Here is a 21,751-nt window from a genome sequence, read left to right as displayed (position 1 = left end):
ATACGGGCACTTGGAGGCTTCAAGGCAATTCAAAATGAAAACACAAATAGTGAACATCCCAAAAATTACATGATCGGCTCGAGACGCACACACAATACCCACATAACTAAGCTCATACTGGCTGGCCAACATCTCCACCAAGCTAAGGAAACATTGACGCGACACTAAGCCCATATCAAATACAAATTCCTTGGTATTGATGCTTTTTGTTTTCGTAAAACTATCTCGTGGTTTTGACATGAAACCCCGCCCAACGCACTCTTGCCAACAACAATTTGCCTGTAGTCAACAATTTTGCGCCAAGATGGTTGTGACTCGTGCAGGTCTACTGCGATCAATGGTATTGGACAAGTACAGCTCAAATCCTCTTGCTACCAAGAATACGTGGCGCCATATCCTCCACCCCTTCCTCCTTCTCTTCCTCTGTATGGCTTTTTGCCTCCTGCATTTCAACTACCATGTCGCACTTTACCTGTCCTTTAGGAGCTGCTCAACAAGCCTCCTCCGCTCGATTTTATGAGAGAACTTTGCTTAATATATTTTCAGTACTAATTTTCAATGATGCCTCGTACTATTGTCGTATTTTTCTATTTTAGTACACAATAGTTTTCTTTCGTTCGCAGAAGCACCTATCGGTCACAACTCAGTACCCCATGCAAGCCCATACAGAGTACAATCCATTTTCAACCCCTACCCTTCTTTCTACAGCGTAAATAAAGTAAATCACCAGGTAGTACGGACTACCCACCCCTCCCTCCTAGCCCTAGAGTCTGGGATGAGGGCTTATGTGTCATTAGGTTGAACTCCAAATCAACCCCTGAATTTCAAAGATAATGTCTACTTTTCCCTTTATCTTCTTTGATTTTGAATTTACAGGCAAGTAGTGTTGAAAACAAGACCTTGCATTGCCCAAAGTGGGGGGTGCAGGGGAATATGACAATGATGCAGGGGGGTGGATGATCAAGATGGGGTGGTAACAAAAAGAGCATAGAGGGTGGCAAGTCTGAAAGCGAGGGTACGGTGCTCACGCAGATTTGCTATTGACATAATTGTAAAATCACTAACCTTGACCGCACAATCTTGTCCCTTTCTCTGACACAAAGCTTAGTTTGGTCCGGAGCGGGCGTCATGCAGGAGGTGGAGTAGTTGCGAGGGGAGCAGAGGAGGAAGATTTATCAATCGCAGCAAGCAGCTTGCCATCGTTCTCTGCAAGTCATACTTGCCGGATGAAGCTGTCTCCTCGTCAGACTCTCTGAGCATCACTACTCTCGTCTCCTTGTCGACGTACAGATGGTGTACCGAAACTTTAAGGCGGAGAACTGTATTTACGCGTTGGTTCTGGCATTGCAAATTGAGTTTTCTCAACCCTTCCAAACGAATCTTGTGATATGCAAGAAATTTCTCTCTCGCCCCCTTGGCTTGGGCATATCTGGCCTGTGAGAAACGAAATCTTGTTGCTCTGTGGCTGTAGCACTGATTTGCTTTTATCAGCTCGTCTCTTTCCATCGCGTCTTCTCGGTCTATCGCGTCGATGACTCTAACTCAGACTGAAAGTTCGATCCAAAATGAATTACTTCTAGCTTTGAGTCGAGGTATTCAAATGTGTTTGTTCATTCTTTCAACTTTTGGATGACACATGTTGCTTCTGTAGAAACCAACTCGCTGCAATCCACAATGGCATCACTAGAAGTGGAAAGGTCACAGGCTCTCAAAAGACTCGAAGAGAACAGCTTGAACGAGGAGCTTTTTCCACTCCCTTTATCGCTGCTCAAGGAACAGTCCTTCCAAATGTTGCATACTTCGAAAGTACCGGGAGGTGCTTTGTCCGCAAAGTTTGATGTAAAAATCCCTGAGATGATAACAACAGACAATATCATGTTCAATTTGGACGTGGAATCAATTGATTTCGGATGCACTGAAGTGGTGATTGACGAAGTGAATCAAGAAGATTTGGCGCGTTTAAAACATGTAGACTACCCTCTTGTCATACCATCGAAGTTCTTACAACATTATGGCAGGAAGTGGAGAAGCTCACTGCACAACATAGGTGCTCATATCATATCATTGAACTCGATGTCTGCCGATCACCTTGCCTCCTTTGTTCACCTCTTGGCGAAGTCACTGCCTAACACAATTTCTGACTAGCCACTTTGCAGATCAAACCTTGCTTGGATCAGATTTTTGCGAAGTACAGAGAGAAAGTCTCGAAGTCTATGACGTCACGCGGATCCTTTCATTAAAGATACACAAAAAGCTGCTGGATTGAAATTTCCAACATCTTGTACAAAGATCTCATAACGTGTACAACGTGTTGCGCATTACGCGTTGATAGAAATAGAAACTCCTATTTGAGACCTAGGTCAGATTCCTGAGAAGCCACTACCATAGATATCGCCCTGCATGGCAAGTGGTGGTCAAATCACGTTTGCACTTCAATGCAAGCCTTACAGCTTGTCCGCCGCAGTCAATCATTGTGCAGTGAGAATTTGGTGTTAAACCCAACGCCTGGCATTTTTTCAATCACACCTTAATGTTGGCACCACGTGTGCAAGAATGCAACTAATTACATTATATTTTTCAGCCCAAGTTTCAATAGTATCGTTTTCCCCTGACTTTGGGTATTGAGCATTTCCTCTCGAAGGTTCCAACCAGTTGATTTTTCTTGGATCGCTAATTCCATTTAGCGTTCCCAGGTTTGCCCACAACTACAGAACATCAGTATTTAGTTCAAGAACAGGTATATAGGAGCTATGAAATGCACATGTATACGAAACATACAATGTTCTGACCTTAGTAATCGTTTGGAACATTCCTCGGTTTCAACACCAACTGCGCAAGATTCGTCGTATTCTTCTGCTTCCTGTCGATTAATTCCCTCGACCTTGTATGACGGACTCCTTCTTGCAGCTCCTCCCTGCTCAACCTGCTCTCTCGTCTATTTCAGTCTTGTACCCATTGCCCTCATCCCCTCCCATACCAGGCGGCTTATTTTTGAAAGTGCCCCGAGACCACCACCCTACCCCTTTAATTTCCCAGGTACTTCTATTGAACCACCCACTCGTTGCAGTCTACAACTGGTACCACACTTTGCTTATTTCCCGCGCAATGCTGGGAAGTGGAAGGGAAGGGAAGAAGCGACCAAGGCGGGTGATGGAGGAAAGGAGAAACGAAGAGGGAGGATGTTAGAGATGCGAAAGGAGAGGGGGCGGTAGAGTTTAAGGTTTACGTAAATGCCAGACAAACATGCAAGATAAGTAATAGGATGCAAGGAGCTTGATAATCAACTTGAGCGAGGTAGACAGCCAAACTAAATTCTAAAAGCTAGAATGGTAAGTTTCCTACGGCTGAGAATGGTGGAAGATAAAGGTGATGCATAGAGACGAAGAAGAGACTCAAAGATGACGATGAGGCTGAAACAGAGGCTGCGCCCCGTCCATTCTCACCTTCGCTTCTTGTCAGCAGGCTCCACTATGGCTCGATCCAGCACACAAGGCACTTCTAGCAGTCAGAACGGTTAGACGGCGGCTCATGGTGATAGAACTTCGTGCTAAAATAAGTACAGGAAAGAAGCGAAAGGCGAAACCTTCAAACTCCGATGATGAATCTGAAGGATCGGATGAGGCAGCGTCGCAAGCATATTCGCAAAAAGCTTCACGTCCTTCGTTCGGGAGTTCCGAGCTTCGTCCCTGTGTCAACAAGATCATTCAACTTCTGCTTCTGAGGCGCGTCATTCTTTCTCGCTCTCGTGTTCATGACCTGCATTGCAGAGATACGCAGAAACTTGCCGTTCCTCGTGACAAGATTCTGAAAGTTTTGAAATCAAAACTAGGGGATCGTGGAGCGCGGGCTGCCGACGAGGTTCTCAAGACTGTCAAGATCAAACTAAAGTCTGTGTTCGGCTTCGAACTCAAAGAAGGATCAAAATCTGAACTTTACTCTGATGTGAAGAAAACGCAAAGTAGCCAGGTCAGCAGCTTCTCTGAGTTGGACTCTTCTCACGCTTCCCTTAGGTTTCTCAGAACTCAGTCAAGCATTACTTTCTAGTAAATGCCTTGAAAGTCCCTGCAGAAGCAGTTGACGACCAACAAGAAAACAACGAAAACGGAGGAGATGTCTATCACGACAACGCCATGTGGACCAGGGCCGAGTTGGTTGGACTCGCCTCGAGCTCCCTTGGCCCGTCCTTAGGGCTGACCATGGTCGTTGATTTCGAGGAGAGTTGATGGCGCTGATGGTGTGCTCAGAGCGTGCTTGGGATCGTTGCCATGGAGAAGTACAAGGCGAAGGAGTCAGCATTGCTGGAGGCGATGCAGAGCCTTGGCTTTCGGAATGAACAGGCGCACCCCATCCATGGAGATTCCAACACTGTTTTGAAGCAGCTGTGCAACATGATGTACCTGGAGAAGAAGTCGGAGAAAGACGAAGACGGCATGAACCAATCTTACTACATTCCTGGTCTCCGGGCGGAGAAGGAGATTACTCGTCAACGTATTGTGCGATGGATCGAAAAAGTTTTCAATTGTGACATGACGGATGTAGAAAGGTGAGAGTTTTGATCTATTGTGACATGAAGGTTTGAGGATTGTTCAGGGAGGAATTCTTGGGTGAAGCAGAAGCAGCGCAGGCATAAGCAGAGGCGTTCATGTTCGTGTACAATGAACTAGTTCACATGCTGCTGCTCAGAACCGAACCTGATGACACAAGTCATCGAGTAGAGAGTGACTTGGCCGAAGAGGGAACCCTAGGAGTGCGAAAGAGGAGAGCTGACCGGAAACTTGCTGATAGTGTTGAGTATGCAATAGTCAACAGGCGTTGGTTGGAGATAGATTCGCTCCTGCTCGACAAATCAAAACCACCAGAGAGACTGCAAGCAGCTACCGGGTTGAAAGGAAGGACCGCACGATCCACCCGCATGCCCCACACGTAAGCCTAGAGAGTATGCGTCAACTTGAAGCCTCTCCTCCTCCTTCTGCTTCCTGCGACGCGTCTTGACCCGATAGGTCGGCGATGCTGACCACAGCGATGGAGTGCATGGGCCCACACTCGATCCTGCAGCTTGTGAGGCAGGACCGAGGTGAGGCGGGGGAAGGGGGGGGAAGAAGGAGGCAGGCAGAACGGGGTGAGGCGTCATACACGTCAACCTTGTCACTTGCAGCCCCTTGAGCGTTCGGAGCCGCTGAGGAAACGTCGAGCTGGTGTTGCCCCCCAACCCGAGCTGACCGTACTTCCCTTCCCCGCATGCAAACACTGACTTCCTTGCAAACCATCGTTGCGAAGCAGCAGCCAATGGAGGCCCGCACATCGTGAGACAAATCTGAGATGAGAAGGAGAGAATTCAGTAAGAAGAGGAAGAGAAGAAGACAGGGAAAGCAGGAACATGATGGCGGTCACGAGAGAGAGGAAAAAGAGAAGTGAGAGGAGAAGAAGAGAGCATGACTTGCAGCTCACAGTGTGCTTCAAGCCTCCCCGAGCATCCAGACATTTCTCATCTGCAGGCAACGAAACACGTTGAGGGGTTTCGCTGCAGTCTGATTAAGCACTCCGCACTGACCTCCGCCACTACAACAGCCTTCAACTCCCCTCTGCTGTCTGCTCCCATACCTTCCACGCGCCAGTTTGTCTCTTCAACGCGCCCCACCTCCTCCTCGAGATCATTCCCCTACTCCTGCTCCCTTCACTGCTACTACAACTCACCTCAAAAGGTGTGAGCGAAAACCAACGCCTAGCTGTCCATCTTCGTTGTTCCCTGGACGTAGATCAGACACTTGATGTTGCTCGTTTTTCTCAGCTACGCCCCTGCCCATCCCATCTTCTCTATTCCATACCACCCTCCCTCCTCTTGCTCCTTCACTACCCCATGAGAACAAGTCGCCATCGGAAGTCACGGCGAGGCTATGCCATTGTCCGCAAGCGATTCTTCGAAAGCTTTTAACGGTCAGCAATGAGAAGGAGGAGGAGGAGGGTTATCACTCGTATCTCTGAAGCTCTGAGGAGAGAGCAACTTGAGCTGGCTGAGCTGGGCGTCAGCTCGAGCCTGTCAAGCGACACGGAAACCTGTGAGACTGTGCTCCCTGCATGCAGCCCGAGACCCAGCTGGGCAGGTAGTCAGGGAGGGCGAGGAGGGCGAGGAGAGCGAGCACCTGACCAAAGCAGTTGCTGCCAAACACAAAGATCCTCCCGTCCTCGCTCAGCATCAGCGTGTGAAATCCGCCGCATGCAACTTGACGGATCTGAAGGAGAGGATGAGACAAGAGGAGGAGGAAGGCGAAGGACCTGAAGCTCAGCAGCAGCAGGAAAGTAATGGGAGATGTCAACAGGTTGCTCGTAGAATCTGCTGACCGTCATTGCCGGCAGCTCAGAGTCACTTCGCACGTCAGCTCAGGCATCGGGAGGATCCCCATGCTGTTGTCGCCAAATGCCGAGACTTTTCCATCGGCTGCAATGGATCGTCAGGACTCGTCGACAAGCCTCGCTCGCGTCACCCTCGACTAGGATCGCATGTCTGTACCCGCAGTCCTGCAGAAACTTCATCCCCCTTGAGATCATACGACTCACGTGACCGCAGACAAACACTCGAGCTCGAGGTCTTCACGGATGAGCGTCTGAAGCGACGGGTGTCAGACCTCTAGATCCGTTACGGGACTAGCCAGGCACCTTTGACGTCGCTTGACCCTCAGCGGTATGGTTGTGCCTGAGGCTTTGCCTGTGCCTCAAGCTGCCAAGACTGAAACCGACTCGCTGCTGCTGCTGCTGCTGCTGCTGCTGCTGCTGCTGCTGCTGCTGCTGCTGCTGCTGCTGCTGCTGCTGCTGCTGCTGCTGCTGCTGCTGCTCTTGCACGGCCCCGTCGCCTAGGAATCTTGACAGCGAATGATCTCAGAGACAGAGATGAGGTCAGCATCCGCTTTACTTCTCTTTGACTTCTTGGCCTGCCAGAGAGCGATCTGCCAGCTTTGACGTTCTGCCGTGGTAGATAAAGACACAACCGTTGGTCAGACCTCAGCTCAGTTCCGACCTTCACTTCCCGACCTTTGCGTTTGAGGAATTCTGCTGGGAGATAGTGAAGGAAAGAAGCTGCTGCTGGTATGAGCAGCAAGGCAAGAAGATGAAAAATTAGCCGAGCCTGCGATTTCGACGCTTGAATGAAGTGGCATCATGTGCATTGTGATGTTTCTTGCAGCAACCATATCAAAATAAGCATCAAGAGACTCGTAGCAAGCATACCCAGGGTGAAATCATATCGTTGCTGAAGTTCTGGTTCAGACAGTGACTCAACTGTGCAGCATCAAACGTGTCAGTCCGGTGGAACATAACTTTCACACGTCACGGCTGGCCACGCGCCTGTATGGCTGCAGAGCTGTTGGAATGCCTGAGATCGTTGAAGTCTAGGAAGTTGACGTCGCACTTCAAGCTGTTCTTGCCGTTGGGCGTGATGCACTCGCTGTCAGTCGGGGAGCTGCAAGGCGAGAGCTCTGCAACTCGTTTCAAAGTTCTCCTACTGATGAGATCACAAACCTGGTGTGGAGGAAAAAAACCTGCTAGAGGACAGAGGCAAGGAAATCCCGCGCATGTTGGAAAACCATTCCTCCGCCTCTTCCTCCTGCACTCGCTCTCTCGACGTCAGACTCTTTGACACCTTGGAAGCGCCATTGGCCCGGAGCTGCAGAGGAGGTATTCGCGGTTTGGGAGACCGGAACGGCTGCTGAGGCAGGTTGGGAGGGCTTTGCAGGGGATGAAGGGGGAAGGCGCGAGTCTGGTCTTTGATAAGACCTAAAGGCTGTCAGTCAGATTGCAACATGGAATGAAGTAAACGCTAGCGAGCGGCATTATGATGAAAGGATACGACAGCATAAGCCGGGCGCTGTGTCATGTTGGATTGTCGTCATCCTACCTTGGGGATGGCAAACGTTGATGTAGTGCACTGCTTCTCGCATGGACGTGATCTTTGAGAGGAGGTTAATGCCTCGCGCCAAACCCTCCCCATCGTTTGCCATGTGACTTCTGCCCTCACCTCAAGCAGCCAGCACTGCCCAGTGAATCCTTTCCCATCCCGTCGTGTAAATTATCCCGCCCAGCATGACTCAAGCAACACACACATCCCTCAGTGCTTATGATTCTCCCGGTCGTCGTCCTCATTCATCTGCTGAACGCATTAGTTTCGACTTTAAACATTCTGTTCTACTTCTCCCCTCTTACAATCCAGTCAGATCTTGTCAACCCTTTACGTTCTAACCAACTTCCACACCATTACTCAATTCCTCTCTCTCCGCCCACTCACGCAGCCCAACACCTCTTCATACTATTTCTATGCGAACTCTCCTGATCATCCCATTCTCTTCATGTTTCATACCACTACTTTCAATACCGCCTTTCCTATTTGTCTTCTTCTCTCTTCTCTCTCCATCTCATTCTCCTCTCCTCTCCTTCTCTTATCCTCTTATCCTCTTATCCTGACCCCTTTCAAGTCTCCTTGCTTTCGCTCTTCCGAGTTCATACGACTGTCAACATTGTCAGGGTCAACATATCGGGCGTGTTCGGTGCATGTGACAGAAGGAAAAAAAAAAGTCAAACGGCCCAGATCATCCGGGCCCGGTCGAAACCACCCGGGGGACTATCCGGAAGAATCAGAGGGGACGTGAACCAGACTAATTTTAACTTAATTTTAACTTTGAGTAAAGACTCACTACCAGCAGCCTAAAAAAAAATGACCCGGCAGTTGAGAAGGCTGGCAACTTGAGTACCCCACTACCCCTCTTCATTCTAATAGAGAGGTACTGTAGTGCCCTGCAATAGAGGGGTGGGGTACCCCCTAGATTGGCTGAGGGCCGGATTCCGGCTCACCGGGCCCGCATAGATAAGTAAAAAAAGCAAAAACAGTAAAGTTGATCTGATGAGGGGTGGTCCTGGGGCCACTGGTACCAAATGCTTTCCAGGTATTCAGGGGTAGGGTGGTCGCCCCGCCTGAAGCAACCGCTAGTGCTATCAAATACATTAGTCAATGTCAGCAGATGAGGAGAGGACGGGTGGTCCAAAGGGTGAAATGCGAGGAAAGAGGGGAGGATTAAAAAAAACTATTTTGTAGTGAGGCAAAGGGGGTAGGGTCAGTCGAGCGGTGGAGTCACTATCTATGGAGGGGTGGGGGGTGGCTTCCTGGACTGAATCAAAAAAGATTCCATTCCACCCTTGAGAGAGGAGGTGGGGGTGGGGTCCAGGGTTGGACAATTCCGCTAACTAGGGGTGGTTTGCATTCCCTGTACCCACCAATTTACAGTCCCTCGATGGGTTCACGGTTGGTAGTGGTTGTGGTAACCGGTAGATGATTTTGGGGGGTTGTTTGAAGGATCAATGATACGGACCGGTAGGCTAATTGGAGAAGGGATAGGGGATACACAACGATACTAGGGCCTGAATAAGAACTTCCATACGGGTTAGAAGTTTGACTTGGACTAGGGGGTGGGTACTACGGTAGTTGAGTCGGTTGGGACATGGATGGTAGGGGTCACATTCACTTCTTGAACTAGGGGTGGAGATATGTTGGGGTCCTTGTGGGTAGGGGTGGTCTCATGAAATCAACGTCCATGCAACCAGACGGCGGAAGAGAGATGGAGGAGGACGAGGAGGAGAAGAGGGAAAGGAGAATGGATTTAGCGAACGCTATGAGATCAGAAAGACAAAGAGACAACAGGAACGCAAGAGCCGGGGGCTGAGCTGAAACAGCTGGGGAAAGAATGCAGAGATAGAACAAGGTTTGCGTTTGATCATACCGGGGGCAGAGCGGTGTTGTATGTGGATTTCACTTTATCTTGTTGTCGAAAACAATATGTGACATATTCAGCCTTCAACTGGCAAATGACTTAGCTTTAGTCTACTTATTTATCGATCCTTATAGATAGATAGGACGAAACGCAAGATGTATAGTGTAACTTGATTGTTTGTCATGAATGTCGACAGAACCTGCGGCTCACGAGTGTGATTGATTTTTATGTTTGCGGGGTTTCAAGTAATTGTCTCCATGAGATGCAGTCAGATTCATGCATTTCTTCGTGACGCTCTGTGATGGCTCTCTGTTTCTGATTTTACTCCAGGTGACATCGGTCTCTCGGTTCAAGATTGCAGATTGGGCATAAGGCATATACCTACATGAAATCATAAGGCTGTCCCTCACAAGCTCACTTTCATGCAAGGTAAGGGGAAATCGTTTCAGGTTTACGAACTTTGAACTTCAATGGGCTGCGGAGCATCGACCTCGGCGCCCGTGATACTAGCTGAGGCTGAAGGAGAAAGAGCCAACAACCATGATGAGCATGACAACAACCATGATGAGAACAACACCGATGAGAACGAGACGCATGTCAACAACCAGGAAGAACCTCATGACACCAACAACCAAGATGACGAACTTGAAGAAGACGAGGTGATCGCGCCTCTCCGACACAAGAGGCTCTCAGACGTGACGGACAACGACAACGGAAAACATCCCTCGTTCGGCAGCAACGGGGTAGACTCAGTGATGTCAAGTTTCTCAACCATCTCCTCAAGTGGAAGCCCAAAACCGGAAGAACCCACCAAGACCTCTCTGTTTGCAAAACTGCAACACGAATACGCGAGATTTCTAATCAACTTCGCTGCTATGTTAGGCAGTGCGAGAGATTCACCCGAGGTATGCTCAAAAGAGCTCGTGAGGTTTGAGACGAAAGATTGACGAGTCTGCAAAGGCCAACGATGTCATTGAAGCCTTCTCCAATTTGCCTCCAAAGAAGCCAAAACTAGAAATTCGAGCAGTACGCTGTGATTGTCTTCACTGTATTGTTTTCTGACGACGCTCTTCTATAGTTTAAATCGCATACCTTAGACAACATCAAAATCAGGAAAGTTTGTGACGAGTTTCTTAGGCTTGAGGTAATTGCAATGTGGCAATCTGTGCTATTTAGCATGATGATTGAACAGGATCCCAATCATGCTTGTCATTGCTCTACGGAGGACAGTTGGTCGGAACAAGACCTTCTTGTTTTTTCTTCTTGCTTCTTACTTCTCGCCAGGCTGCCAACCTTACAAACAGCTCAAGGAAAGCATATCCATGGTATCCGTATGAACATCAACCCTGAAGTGAGCATCGGAGGGTAAGCGTCATCAATACTGAATGATCCTCGATTTACGCATCCCGTACAGGTTCTTCATGATTGCTCAAATGTTGAGTTACATCAAAGCTCTGATAGTCTTGGACCTTTCCAACACTCAGGCATAGGATGATCAACGTCAAGGAATATCAAATTCATTCTTGAGTTGCAGATTAAGTCATCGGAGGCGCGAGTTCTTGCTATCGGCCTGTCGCAGAATGTATCAGTGCAAGGTGAACGGGCATGATACGGTCGCGAAAGTCTAACGGCGTCCGTAGAGCTGAGGATGAAAAACAACCAGCTCACGTCCGTTGGAGCTACAAGCATGGCGGAGGTCAGCGAGGAACGGTCGGTCTAGTTGAACTCAAATATACTTTTTTCAGGTTCTGAAATCAAACACAACTCTTCTGCTTATGGACCTCCGATCGAACGGCATACGGGGAACAGGTTGCTCTCTCTTGCCATGCTTCAGCCCCCACTCTTCGTGAGCGACTGATCCAAACCATGAAGGGATTTGTGCGCTCGCAGACGCTATGGATGAAAACAAAACTCTCACAGAGTTGGACTTGCGCTGGAACTACAGCGGCGAACGTTCCGACTACGTCGTGGAGGTACCTCAATCTTGTCTTTTCTTGTCTTGTCTTTTCTTGTCTTGTCTCCCGTTCTGATTGTCACTACAGGCTTTGCTGGACTTGAAGAAGTGTTGTCTCCGCAACCTGCGACAGTCGATGAACAAGTAAAATGCAACGAGAGAGGAGGGAGGGTGAAAGGAAGGGAAAGACATTGGAGGGCGCAATGGAGGGCATAAGAGATGTGAAATGCAAAAGCTGACTTGCTCTTGTAGGTTTCAAAAGCCATTCGAGAAGCTTTCGGAGGTGATCGCATGCAACCGACTCTTTTGATGACTTAAAGTCACCAGGATTCCGACCCCAGCACAGATCCAGCCGACACTACCAATGAGGTGAACACCGCCTTTCCCTCGCTGATTCACTACAACATCTTCCAAGACCTCATCCTCTTGCTCGTCCCTTCGTCTCGCTCGCTCATCTCGGGGGCACAGGAGGCTCCGTCTATCGGCATTTCGCGCCTCCCGAGCTTCGCTCCCGCCCTCTGCCAGTACAGGCTTGAAGTCACCATCCGAGGCGCACGAAACTTGCCGCAGGTAGGAGTCATTTTCAGCTCCAACGACATTTTAAGCCCTCCCAAGGTGATCTGGAACGCGGGGACACAAGGCGAATGTCCTGGGATGCCGCAGGCAAGTTTTAGAGTCTCGTGCTGCGGCAAGAAGTGAGCGAACGATGGCAGGGCTACTGCGTGATGCACGTGAACCGCCAGACTATCCGCACAGAGGTCTGATGGATGAGAGAGGAAGGAGGAGAAAGAAGAACATGCTGCTGCTGCTGCTGCTGCTGCTGATGATGATGATGATGATGATGATGATGAGGAGGAGGAGGAGGAGGAGGAGGAGCATGGGTGAGAAAGTGCCCGAATCCACTCAAAAGAGGGCAGGTGATGAAGAAGAGCTGGAACCCCGTGTGGAATTGTATGTTCAGTGCAGCGATCAAGAACGTCTGGCAGGTAAAGATGGATAGAGTGAACATCTGAAGCTCAACAGAACGTCAGGTCTGCGTCATCCGCGTCATGCACTCCAAGACTGTCGACGCGAAGCATGCGGACGACATGTCAATCGGTTCTGTCTTTCTTGTCATCCAGTCAAGGTTGACAGGCCGACAGGAACTCTCTGCGTATCCATCGGAGAGATTCTCAACTGGAAAGGTCGGAGGAAGGGAGGGAGAGAGCAAAGGTGATTTGAGCGCAGGCGTGTCAAAGAACGTCCTTGACACCGGGGAGTGCATGTGGCAGGCCTATCATCGCCCGGCTAACGTGCGTTCCTCCGTGCTACCACCTTCCCTTCATTATGCTCATCCCCCCCCCCCCCTCCTCCCTCCTTCCTCCTTGTCATATGCTGTACCCCTGCTATGATTTGACATGTTCTTCTCTGCCGCCTGACTCGTCTGCTGCAGGCTCAGAGGGGATGTATCTACACCATCTGCCGCGGACTCAACAAAGAAGGTCAGCGGAAGAGGAGGAAGAGGAGAAGGTAACTGCGAGCAGGGGACGAGGTCGACCTCTTCGAAACCGCCGAGGAGGCTGCACGAGCCTACGACCTGGTCAGGACACGAGCAAGTGAGATAGACGTTGACAAGGCTGCCAGGTTGCGTCAAAGAAGGATGGAGACAAAGTAGGACTCAACTTTGAAGGTCAGCATTGGAGCAAGCTGATCCTTCCTTCTCCTCCTCCTCCTCCTCCTCGTGCTCGTGCTCGTCGTCCCTCCCCTCTCTTTCCTCCGACTCCTCCTCTCCTCGTCCGACGCTTTTCTCCCTACTTCTCTTTAGCCTTTTCTCAAATTGTCAAAAGGCACCGAGAAATCCCTTGGACGGCATGTGCTTGACTCTGATTTTCTTCTCTCCGGCGATGACGGTCAAGCTTCCGCGTCTTGCTGCCTCGCTGACCGTCAGACCTGCTGACAGGCATGAGTGTCATTGGAGTTCAAGCTGGGGTCATGTCTACCATCTCCGTCTGCTTCAAGGTTCTTCCCGACTCCTCCACCTCTTTTTCTGTGGATTGTCATTCTCTGCTGATTCCCTTTCGGCCCCGCACCTTCCTCTCTTCCCTACCCCTCCTTCCTTCGTTCTCTCTCTCTCCTCCCGTTTCGTCTCTTGCAAGTGATGTTGGTCTTCAGCTCTACGATCTCTCGATCAACTACCTGGAGGTTTATCTCGACAGCGCTTCCTGTAGCTCTCTCCCCCCCTCTCTTGCTCCCCCTTAACTTGTCCCAGTCCTGCCCAAGATGGATGCGGGGCTCGGAACCTGTGATGCCTACTGCGTGCTGCTCATCGGGGAGACCCACAAGTAAGTAAAAGAAGAAGGAGCAGGACAGGGAAGGGGGGAGGAGAACGAGAAGAGGAGGGAAGAGAACGAGGATGAGGTGGAGGATCGAGTTGACGAGGTGCCAGGTTTAAGAGCAGAGTGGTCAGGAACTCGTTGGATCCTCACTTCGATCAGGTGAGCAAAAATAGAGGCGAACGAGGGGAGCCAGATGGAGGATAGAGAGGATGGGAGGGTGGGAGGGGACTTGAGGGTCAGAGAGGATATCTGGAGGAACAAACATGGAGGACGAGGAAAAACAAGGAGGCGAGGGGATAGGGAGAGCAATGCAGTTTGAGCATGGTTGAAGTAACCTGCTTTGTCTTCAGATGTTTCGCATCTGTGTTCCTCCTGACCTTGAAGTTCTTCCGATGGAAATTCAAGTGAGTTTCTCCTCTCTGCCCCAACCCCCACCCCTTTGCCTCCTCCCTCCCTCCCTCTCACCCTCCCTTCCTCTCCTTGTTTTTCATCCTCCTCCAGGTGTGGGACTGGGACAGATTCGACGACGACGATCATATTGGAAGTGCCTTCTGCGACCTCACTCCCCTTATCCGCAAGTCTGACGAGCCGACCCCGTACGCGATGCTCTCTCTTTAAGTTGTGATGTCTAATCGCTTCCTCCTCCTCCTCCTCCAATTCCTCTTCCTCCCTCTCTCTCTTCCTCCCTCTCCTCCTCTTCTTCTCATCTTCCTCCGCTCCTTGCTCTCGTTTTGTACCTCTTTCATTTCTCTTCTGCTTGCATCTCGTTCTACAGGACTGTCGTCACTGCGGCCATGCTCGCCAGGCAGTCGACTAAGCTCGCATTGTCTCCCGATCCCTCCTCCGTCAGTGACAGCCAGCCGCCTCAAGAAGTCTCGAAGATCCCGAGCATCCGCACCAAGGGAAAACGACTGAGCCCGCCTCCCCAGCTTTCCGATCTTGTGCCCAAGTCAAGCCTTGATGGTGCGACCCTGTCGTCTTTTCGTCTGCCACTCCAATGCACTCTCCTGTTCTCTCCTCTCCTCTGTCCCATACCCACCTCATCCTCCTTGCCGCTATCCTGCCCTGCCCTCTGATCTCGTGTAATCTCGCCGTTGCATGGCAGGAGCGTACTCTCTGCGAACTCCTGACGGCAATGATTTCGTAAAGAACGGCAAGGAGCAGATTACCCAAGTGAATATCCGGTAATTTCTCCCATATTTTCCTCTTTCCTCCTTCTCTCTCTTGGTCTCCACCCTATCCTTCATCTCCCAATCTGTCCTTGTTCTTCTTCCTTGTTGTTGCCCTCCACGTCATCACCTTGTTGGTTGTTCACCTTCTTGGTTGTTTACCTTGTTCGTTGTTTCCGTCGCTCCTCTCTTGACTCTCCTCTGCTTTTCCAACTCGCGTGCCTCATTTGCCTTTGCCCCTTTCGTCTCAATTGTGATGTTCTTTCTCACTGGCTTCACTCCATAGCTTCGTCTACACGCCCGCGGAGATGAAAGACGATTGAAGAGGATGTAAAGTAGCGGAAAGGTCAGGTCTTCTAATGTATCATGTGTAACGTAAAAACAAGAGAATCGTTCGATTCGAAGTGACAACATTAAGAGGAAATGATGGCACTGATGTTAACTCACACGATCAGCGACAGATAGATGAAAAGAGGCTTGCAAGACATATTCACTGAGGAGTAAGAAAGGCAACCGGGTTTAGGTACATCCCTAGAATAAGCCAATATGAAGAAGTTCTTGATCACCCAACAAACATCTGCTGCTTTTTTGAATAACCAATGATGCACATTTGCTCCTTCTCTCAGATGTGGTAGTAACATCAAACATCAAAAAAGAAAACGTCCAATTGTGAAAAAAATTGAGGCAAAGAAGAAAAAACAACAAACACAAATTGTAGATAAAAAAAAAAACACAACAAAAACAAGTGACAAAGCTAAGTCATCTTCAAAGACAGCCAAAGATAAACAATACAAATAGACTTTGCTTTATTCTACATAGACATCTTCTTCCTAGCTTACAAATACCCGTGCTCCCCCTACTCCTCCTGACATGCTCCCACTCGCTTCGCCTTGAACGTCTGCCCGAAGCTCGGCTGCAGCATCCTCCGTCGGTCGAAGCCTCCGCTCAAGTAGCTGCTCGGCGGCATGTCGACCGCTGCAGGCCTGGGAGGGTCCGCCTCCGGGCTCGTCCCGTCCTTGAAGTCGTCGTCAGAGAGGATAAACTGCACCAGCGCTGCCGCCAGCACCAGCATCACAAAGCCGAGATGCCCGAGATGGCTGAGGCTGAGGCAGACAGCATGACGGCAGGTCCCCATAGCCAGAGATGCGCTGGACCCCCCGGGCATGAGCAAGAGATCGGCGGGCTGGGCAGAGGCAGCTTGCCAGTCCGGAGAGGCGTACAAGAGAGAGGTCATGACGGAGGGGGGAGGAGAAGGAAGGAGCAGGAAGGAGGAGGAAGCTTTCAAGGTCTCAAGCAGCAGCGACGGCGAGGACAGAGGCTCAAGGGCTGGGCAAGCAGTGAGGGAGCGCGGAGCTTGATGAAGCACCCAGACAAGGCAAGACCTTTTAATAAATGAGTGGCGGGGAAAAGGAGGCCAGGGGGGTATCGTGATCTCCTGTGGTGTATGTGAGCAGGGAGACAAGAGGCTGTGGCCGGTCGTGCCACCGGTACTTTTGTCTCAGGAGTACCCGGGTGCTTCCCCTCGGAGTAGACCACCCTACCCGTCCTCAGATCCGGCCCGGAGTGCATGGATCTTGAGGTTAGGTCCTCTTACCACCAGCGCCTTCGAGACGAGAATCGAAGCTTCTCGAGGCCTCCGAACCTCCAGATCCGGCTCGTCGGACTTGCTCTCCGAGCATGCGATGTGGTCCCATGCTCCATCCGTCAGCCTCGGGCTCTATCTCCGAGCCCTCCCAGTGATCCCATGCTCCTTCTCCCGTCAGCATCCCTGGCCATGTCTATTTGAAGCTTCCCCGGCCTGTTCCTCCTCCAGCGCCTCCCCTCCCACCCACTGCTTCGTCCTCCCATCCCACTGCAAAAGAGCCTCCCCCACCGTTGGCTTGCCTCCTGTCTCCTCCCTCCCTCCCTCTCTTTCAGGCTCCTTCGACTCTTGTCCTGTACCCGCCCTGTACCCATCCTTCCATCTCCTCCTTGATCTTTGCTTTCTCCCTCACCTCGTCGCCATGACTTGTACCTGCTGCCTCCCCTCCCGCGCCAAGCAGCTCGCCGCCCTGCAGGCCTCCATCCGCCTCATCCAGTCAGGCAGGGCCGTGGTGGGCGCCACGGGAGAGCTGATCCAGCTGAGACCGCCTGCTCCTTCCGCGACCGCGAGGATCGAGAGCCCCGGAGAAGAGCAAGCCAAGGCCGCGATGCCGAGCGAGTCGGAGAGAGTGTCGTCGTGCTGAGGGTGTAGAGTAGAGAGAGCCAGGGTAACATGTACATGTCTAAGTATTGAAGAATGAACGCCATTCCAACCACCCTCAGTCTATCTCGACCAGCCTTGAGCCTCCGCCTACTTCGGGGCTGAGCGATCGTCTGCTGAGCGAGGAGCAAGCCGATGGCCGCGTCCATGACCGAGGGCTATATCGCAGCCGGGGGCGGTGCCGCCCAGCCGGTCTCGAGGCCGCCCCGCAAGCCTCTGAGACTACAAGTCAGCCCGCTTGTCCGAGCTGGAGCCTTGGCAGGTGGGGGGGCCAGAGGACGAGAGCCACCTGAGTAGAGACGCTGCGATCAGTCACAAAGCTATGTCATCTTGACCGAGCACGGGCGTTGCTTAGTGACATTGCTTTATTCTACATAGACATCTTCTTCCTAGCTTACAAATACCCGTGCTCCCCCTACTCCTCCTGACATGCTCCCACTCGCTTCGCCTTGAACGTCTGCCCGAAGCTCGGCTGCAGCATCTTCCGTCGGTCGAAGCCTCCGCTCAAGTAGCTGCTCGGCGGCATGTCGACCGCTGCAGGCCTGGGAGGGTCCGCCTCCGGGCTCGTCCCGTCCTTGAAGTCGTCGTCAGAGAGGATAAACTGCACCAGCGCTGCTGCCAGCACCAGCATCACAAAGCCGAGATGCCCGAGATGGCTGAGGCTGAGGCAGACAGCATGACGGCAGGTCCCCATAGCCAGAGATGCGCTGGACCCCCCGGGCATGAGCAAGAGATCGGCGGGCTGGGCAGAGGCAGCTTGCCAGTCCGGAGAGGCGTACAAGAGAGAGGTCATGACGGAGGGGGGAGGAGAAGGAAGGAGCAGGAAGGAGGAGGAAGCTTTCAAGGTCTCAAGCAGCAGCGACGGCGAGGACAGAGGCTCAAGGGCTGGGCAAGCAGTGAGGGAGCGCGGAGCTTGATGAAGCACCCAGACAAGGCAAGACCTTTTAATAAATGAGTGGCGGGGAAAAGGAGGCCAGGGGGGTATCGTGATCTCCTGTGGTGTATGTGAGCAGGGAGACAAGAGGCTGTGGCCGGTCGTGCCACCGGTACTTTTGTCTAAGGAGTACCCGGGTGCTTCCCCTCGGAGTAGACCACCCTACCCGTCCTCAGATCCGGCCCGGAGTGCATGGATCTTGAGGTTAGGTCCTCTTACCACCAGCGCCTTCGAGACGAGAATCGAAGCTTCTCGAGGCCTCCGAACCTCCAGATCCGGCTCGTCGGACTTGCTCTCCGAGCATGCGATGTGGTCCCATGCTCCATCCGTCAGCCTCGGGCTCTATCTCCGAGCCCTCCCAGTGATCCCATGCTCCTTCTCCCGTCAGCATCCCTGGCCATGTCTATTTGAAGCTTCCCCGGCCTGTTCCTCCTCCAGCGCCTCCCCTCCCACCCACTGCTTCGTCCTCCCATCCCACTGCAAAAGAGCCTCCCCCACCGTTGGCTTGCCTCCTGTCTCCTCCCTCCCTCCCTCTCTTTCAGGCTCGCTTCGACTCTTGTCCTGTACCCGCCCTGTACCCATCCTTCCATCTCCTCCTTGATCTTTGCTTTCTCCCTCACCTCGTCGCCATGACTTGTACCTGCTGCCTCCCCTCCCGCGCCAAGCAGCTCGCCGCCCTGCAGGCCTCCATCCGCCTCATCCAGTCAGGCAAGTCCCTGGTGGGCGCCCGGCACGGGAGAGCTGATCCAGCTGAGCCCGCCTGCTCCTTCCGCGACCGCGAGGATCGAGAGCCCCGGAGAAGAGCAAGCCAAGGCCGCGATGCCGAGCGAGTCGGAGAGAGTGTCGTCGTGCTGAGGGTGTAGAGTAGAGAGAGCCAGGGTAACATGTACATGTCTAAGTATTGAAGAATGAACGCCATTCCAACCACCCTCAGTCTATCTCGACCAGCCTTGAGCCTAAACCACCGCGAACTCGAGGGTTGCCGGTAGTAGTGGGGATCCCCGCACGGCGGAGGCTGGCGCAAAGCCTCAGGTGGCCCGCGGCCGGGCGTGCCCGGCTTGGCCGGCGGGGCCCCCGTCCTGACTCAGTGAGCCGCGAAAGAGAGTCGGGAACCGCCTTGCCGCCGGCGCGGTGCCGATCATGAGCCTTCAGGCTTGTGACTCGAGTGACCATGATCATCATGACATTTTGCTCTCCGGGCGGGGGGGCGCACCGTGCATCGCGCGGTCTTTCGGCGGGTCGGATTCCGGGCAGTCCGTGACGGTGATCGGACTGAGGCTCCGGGCTCACAGGCTAGTAAGTTTCGCAGCGACTCCCGGAGGCTCCCATCGGCCGTCGGGCCCCGCCGATTTTTGAGCCCGGTCCCCGAGTCAGAGCTTGTGAATGGCCCGGCCGGCGGAGTGACCGGCGGCTGTCAAGCGGCGGCCGCCGCCCCCGGCTGACTCAGTGCGGCAGTGACCGCCGCGCGCTGACTGAGTGCCCGGATCACAGAGTAACCGACACACCTTGCGATGTAACCGACATTGAGTCAACTTGACTTGACAGGAGGCGGCAGAAGCCCCCAAGAGCCTTGCTGAAGGAGGCCTGAGGGTGAGGAAGGGAGGGGGGGGAACCGGAGGTAGGAGGCCGACTACCACTGCAAGACTGACTCAGCCTAAGGGCCTAGAGGAATGAAGGAGGACTCGGATCAAGACGAGCAAGGGCTATAACGCACGGGACCGACTGCTGAGACGGAGAGATCGCTAGGGGAGGAGCAGCAAGCTCAAAATATCAGGTTGGGAGAAGGAAACAATGGCTCCGCATCTCCCTTCCCTGTTCTCCACTTCTTGCCCTCCTCCTCCCACCGATTGGGTGCTGCATCGAGAGATAGGGGGCGCCCGAGTCTTTCTTCCGCCGCCCGCCAGCAGGCAGGTGGAGAGGCAGCAGGAGCTGTTGGCCACGAGCTGCAAGTTCAGGAGCACAGCGAACAGGATGGGGGTTGCAGGGAAGAAAGGGGAAGAGAACTGCAGGTACCTGTATAGAGGAGGCGGCTGGCAGGCTCCTGTTCGGAGAGGCGACTCGTTGTTTGCCGTGAACGAGGAGGAGGAGGAGATGAAGAGGAGGAGAAATAGGCCAATGCTGCCGCTGGTTGACTGGAGAAAGGCGAAGGAGTTCATGGAGGACGGGAGAGAGGAGGTCAGGCTGCCTTTGTGCAGTATGCTCAGCACTTGAGGGAGAGAAGATCGTGGAAGACGAGACCGGGGGGAATGGTGGAAAAGGGAGAAAAGGAGGGAGGGAGGGAGGGAGGGAGGGAGGGAGGGAGGGAGGGAGAGTGATTCTGTGTATAGTCATGAAGCAAACAAAGGACAAACAAAATCCGCAAAATCCCCTCATACTGCCTCTGCTCATCCTCCTTCGCCTCCTCCAACTCGCCCTGTGTCGGTCCTCCTTCCTTGTCAGCTGCTCAAGTTCGCAGGAGTCCGCAGCACGAGAGAAAGAAGCAGGTCCCGAACAGAAGCGCGGCACTACCAATGGAAGAGATAACGGTGACCTGAGGAGAGGGTGAGGATGAAGAAACAAGGGGAGAGGAGGGAGATGGCGATGATAGCAACAAGTGTAAGAAAGGAGAAGTCAATAGATGTTCAAGAACAGGGGGGGTTGGGAGGGGAGAAATGAAGAGTGGAGCAGAGAGACAAGGAAAGAAATCAGGAAACAGGAGGGGAATATCAACGGAAGGAGAGGACAGAAGAGCATGTCGTTGAAAGGAGGGACAGGGGAATGGCAGGGGTCAAGAGGACAGGAGAAGGGTGGAGGGTAAGGAAGAGCGCAGGAGAAAAGCGGGCGGGAAAGAGGAGAAAAGAAGAGATGGAGGCGGAGGGAGGGGCTTGATGAGACTCTCACTTCAATGAAAGTCCATGAAGGGCCTCCTTCATAAGGACCAAGATAGTTCGTGCCTCCTGCTCAGCTTTTCAGGAATGGGAAGGAGGGTGGAGATATGGAACAGAGCGGAGAAAGAGAGGGGCGGGAGGAGGGTGAGAGAAGAGGTCGCAAGGAGAAGAGTGGGAAGGAAGAGGAGGAGGAGAATGAAGCTGGGGAGGAGTAGGGTGCAATAAAGGAAGACATGACCTGTCGGGGGCTGAAAATCTTGTCCAGGGAGGACCGTGCCGTCAGCGTATTGGCGGTTAGGAAGATTCATGCCGAAGAAGCCTGAGGGGGAGGGGAGAGAGGAAGAGGAGGAGAAGGAGAGTAGGAAGAGGGCAGAAGGGGAGCATGGGGAGGGTGAGGAGGAGGGTGAGGGTGAGGAGGAGGGTGAGGAGGAGGAGGAGGAGGAGGAGGAGGAGGAGGAGGAGGAGGAGGAGGAGGAGGAGGAGGAGGAGGAGGAGGAGCGAGAGTGAGAGGACGACGA

The 21,751-nt window shown here is 52.5% G+C and overlaps 6 protein-coding genes across 6 annotated transcripts; 3 read left to right on the top strand and 3 right to left on the bottom strand.

The window, feature by feature from the left end:
- The first annotated feature begins 1,115 nt into the window (after positions 1 to 1,115).
- On the top strand, positions 1,116 to 2,255 carry GUITHDRAFT_155268 (hypothetical protein). The gene is made up of 6 exons (XM_005823309.1): positions 1,116 to 1,436; positions 1,492 to 1,592; positions 1,652 to 1,816; positions 1,868 to 1,968; positions 2,019 to 2,047; positions 2,157 to 2,255. The coding sequence occupies exons 1-6, from the start codon at positions 1,291 to 1,293 to the stop codon at positions 2,215 to 2,217; spliced, it is 603 nt and encodes a 200-aa protein (XP_005823366.1). The 5' UTR covers positions 1,116 to 1,290; the 3' UTR covers positions 2,218 to 2,255.
- A 1,071-nt stretch (positions 2,256 to 3,326) lies between these two features.
- On the top strand, positions 3,327 to 4,630 carry GUITHDRAFT_145838 (hypothetical protein; the record flags this gene model as incomplete). The annotated part of the gene is made up of 5 exons (XM_005823308.1): positions 3,327 to 3,329; positions 3,463 to 3,966; positions 4,011 to 4,199; positions 4,245 to 4,543; positions 4,591 to 4,630. The coding sequence occupies 5 exons, from the start codon at positions 3,327 to 3,329 to the stop codon at positions 4,628 to 4,630; spliced, it is 1,035 nt and encodes a 344-aa protein (XP_005823365.1).
- A 1,336-nt stretch (positions 4,631 to 5,966) lies between these two features.
- On the bottom strand, positions 5,967 to 7,991 carry GUITHDRAFT_145837 (hypothetical protein; the record flags this gene model as incomplete). Its single annotated transcript, XM_005823307.1, has 11 exons — positions 5,967 to 6,011; positions 6,055 to 6,093; positions 6,141 to 6,230; positions 6,274 to 6,331; positions 6,373 to 6,436; positions 6,483 to 6,535; positions 6,556 to 6,602; positions 6,655 to 6,703; positions 6,996 to 7,071; positions 7,513 to 7,767; positions 7,889 to 7,991. The coding sequence occupies 11 exons, from the start codon at positions 7,989 to 7,991 to the stop codon at positions 5,967 to 5,969; spliced, it is 879 nt and encodes a 292-aa protein (XP_005823364.1).
- Positions 7,992 to 10,222: 2,231 nt separating this feature from the next.
- Positions 10,223 to 15,209, top strand: GUITHDRAFT_145836 (hypothetical protein; the record flags this gene model as incomplete). Its single annotated transcript, XM_005823306.1, has 26 exons — positions 10,223 to 10,657; positions 10,713 to 10,778; positions 10,831 to 10,896; positions 10,945 to 10,985; positions 11,037 to 11,103; positions 11,287 to 11,347; positions 11,393 to 11,448; positions 11,498 to 11,561; positions 11,643 to 11,725; positions 11,795 to 11,850; positions 11,959 to 11,989; positions 12,034 to 12,321; positions 12,420 to 12,464; positions 12,624 to 12,692; positions 12,738 to 12,998; positions 13,139 to 13,187; positions 13,230 to 13,285; positions 13,330 to 13,375; positions 13,646 to 13,704; positions 13,858 to 13,909; positions 13,955 to 14,027; positions 14,132 to 14,180; positions 14,372 to 14,425; positions 14,523 to 14,617; positions 14,797 to 14,984; positions 15,127 to 15,209. The coding sequence occupies 26 exons, from the start codon at positions 10,223 to 10,225 to the stop codon at positions 15,207 to 15,209; spliced, it is 2,493 nt and encodes an 830-aa protein (XP_005823363.1).
- Positions 15,210 to 16,046: 837 nt separating this feature from the next.
- On the bottom strand, positions 16,047 to 16,325 carry GUITHDRAFT_117491 (hypothetical protein; the record flags this gene model as incomplete). Its single annotated transcript, XM_005823305.1, has 1 exon — positions 16,047 to 16,325. One exon carries the CDS (start codon positions 16,323 to 16,325, stop codon positions 16,047 to 16,049), a length of 279 nt encoding a protein of 92 aa, XP_005823362.1.
- A 1,522-nt stretch (positions 16,326 to 17,847) lies between these two features.
- GUITHDRAFT_117490 (hypothetical protein) lies at positions 17,848 to 18,126 on the bottom strand (the record flags this gene model as incomplete). The annotated part of the gene is made up of 1 exon (XM_005823304.1): positions 17,848 to 18,126. The coding sequence occupies one exon, from the start codon at positions 18,124 to 18,126 to the stop codon at positions 17,848 to 17,850; it is 279 nt and encodes a 92-aa protein (XP_005823361.1).
- Between the last annotated feature and the right edge of the window lie 3,625 nt (positions 18,127 to 21,751).

This window comes from Guillardia theta (genome assembly GCF_000315625.1).
Source record: "Guillardia theta CCMP2712 unplaced genomic scaffold GUITHscaffold_111, whole genome shotgun sequence".
Taxonomy (NCBI): Eukaryota; class Cryptophyceae; order Pyrenomonadales; family Geminigeraceae; genus Guillardia; species Guillardia theta.
The sequence above is the reverse complement of the archived record's forward strand: the minus strand, read 5'-3'. Positions and strand labels throughout refer to the sequence as shown.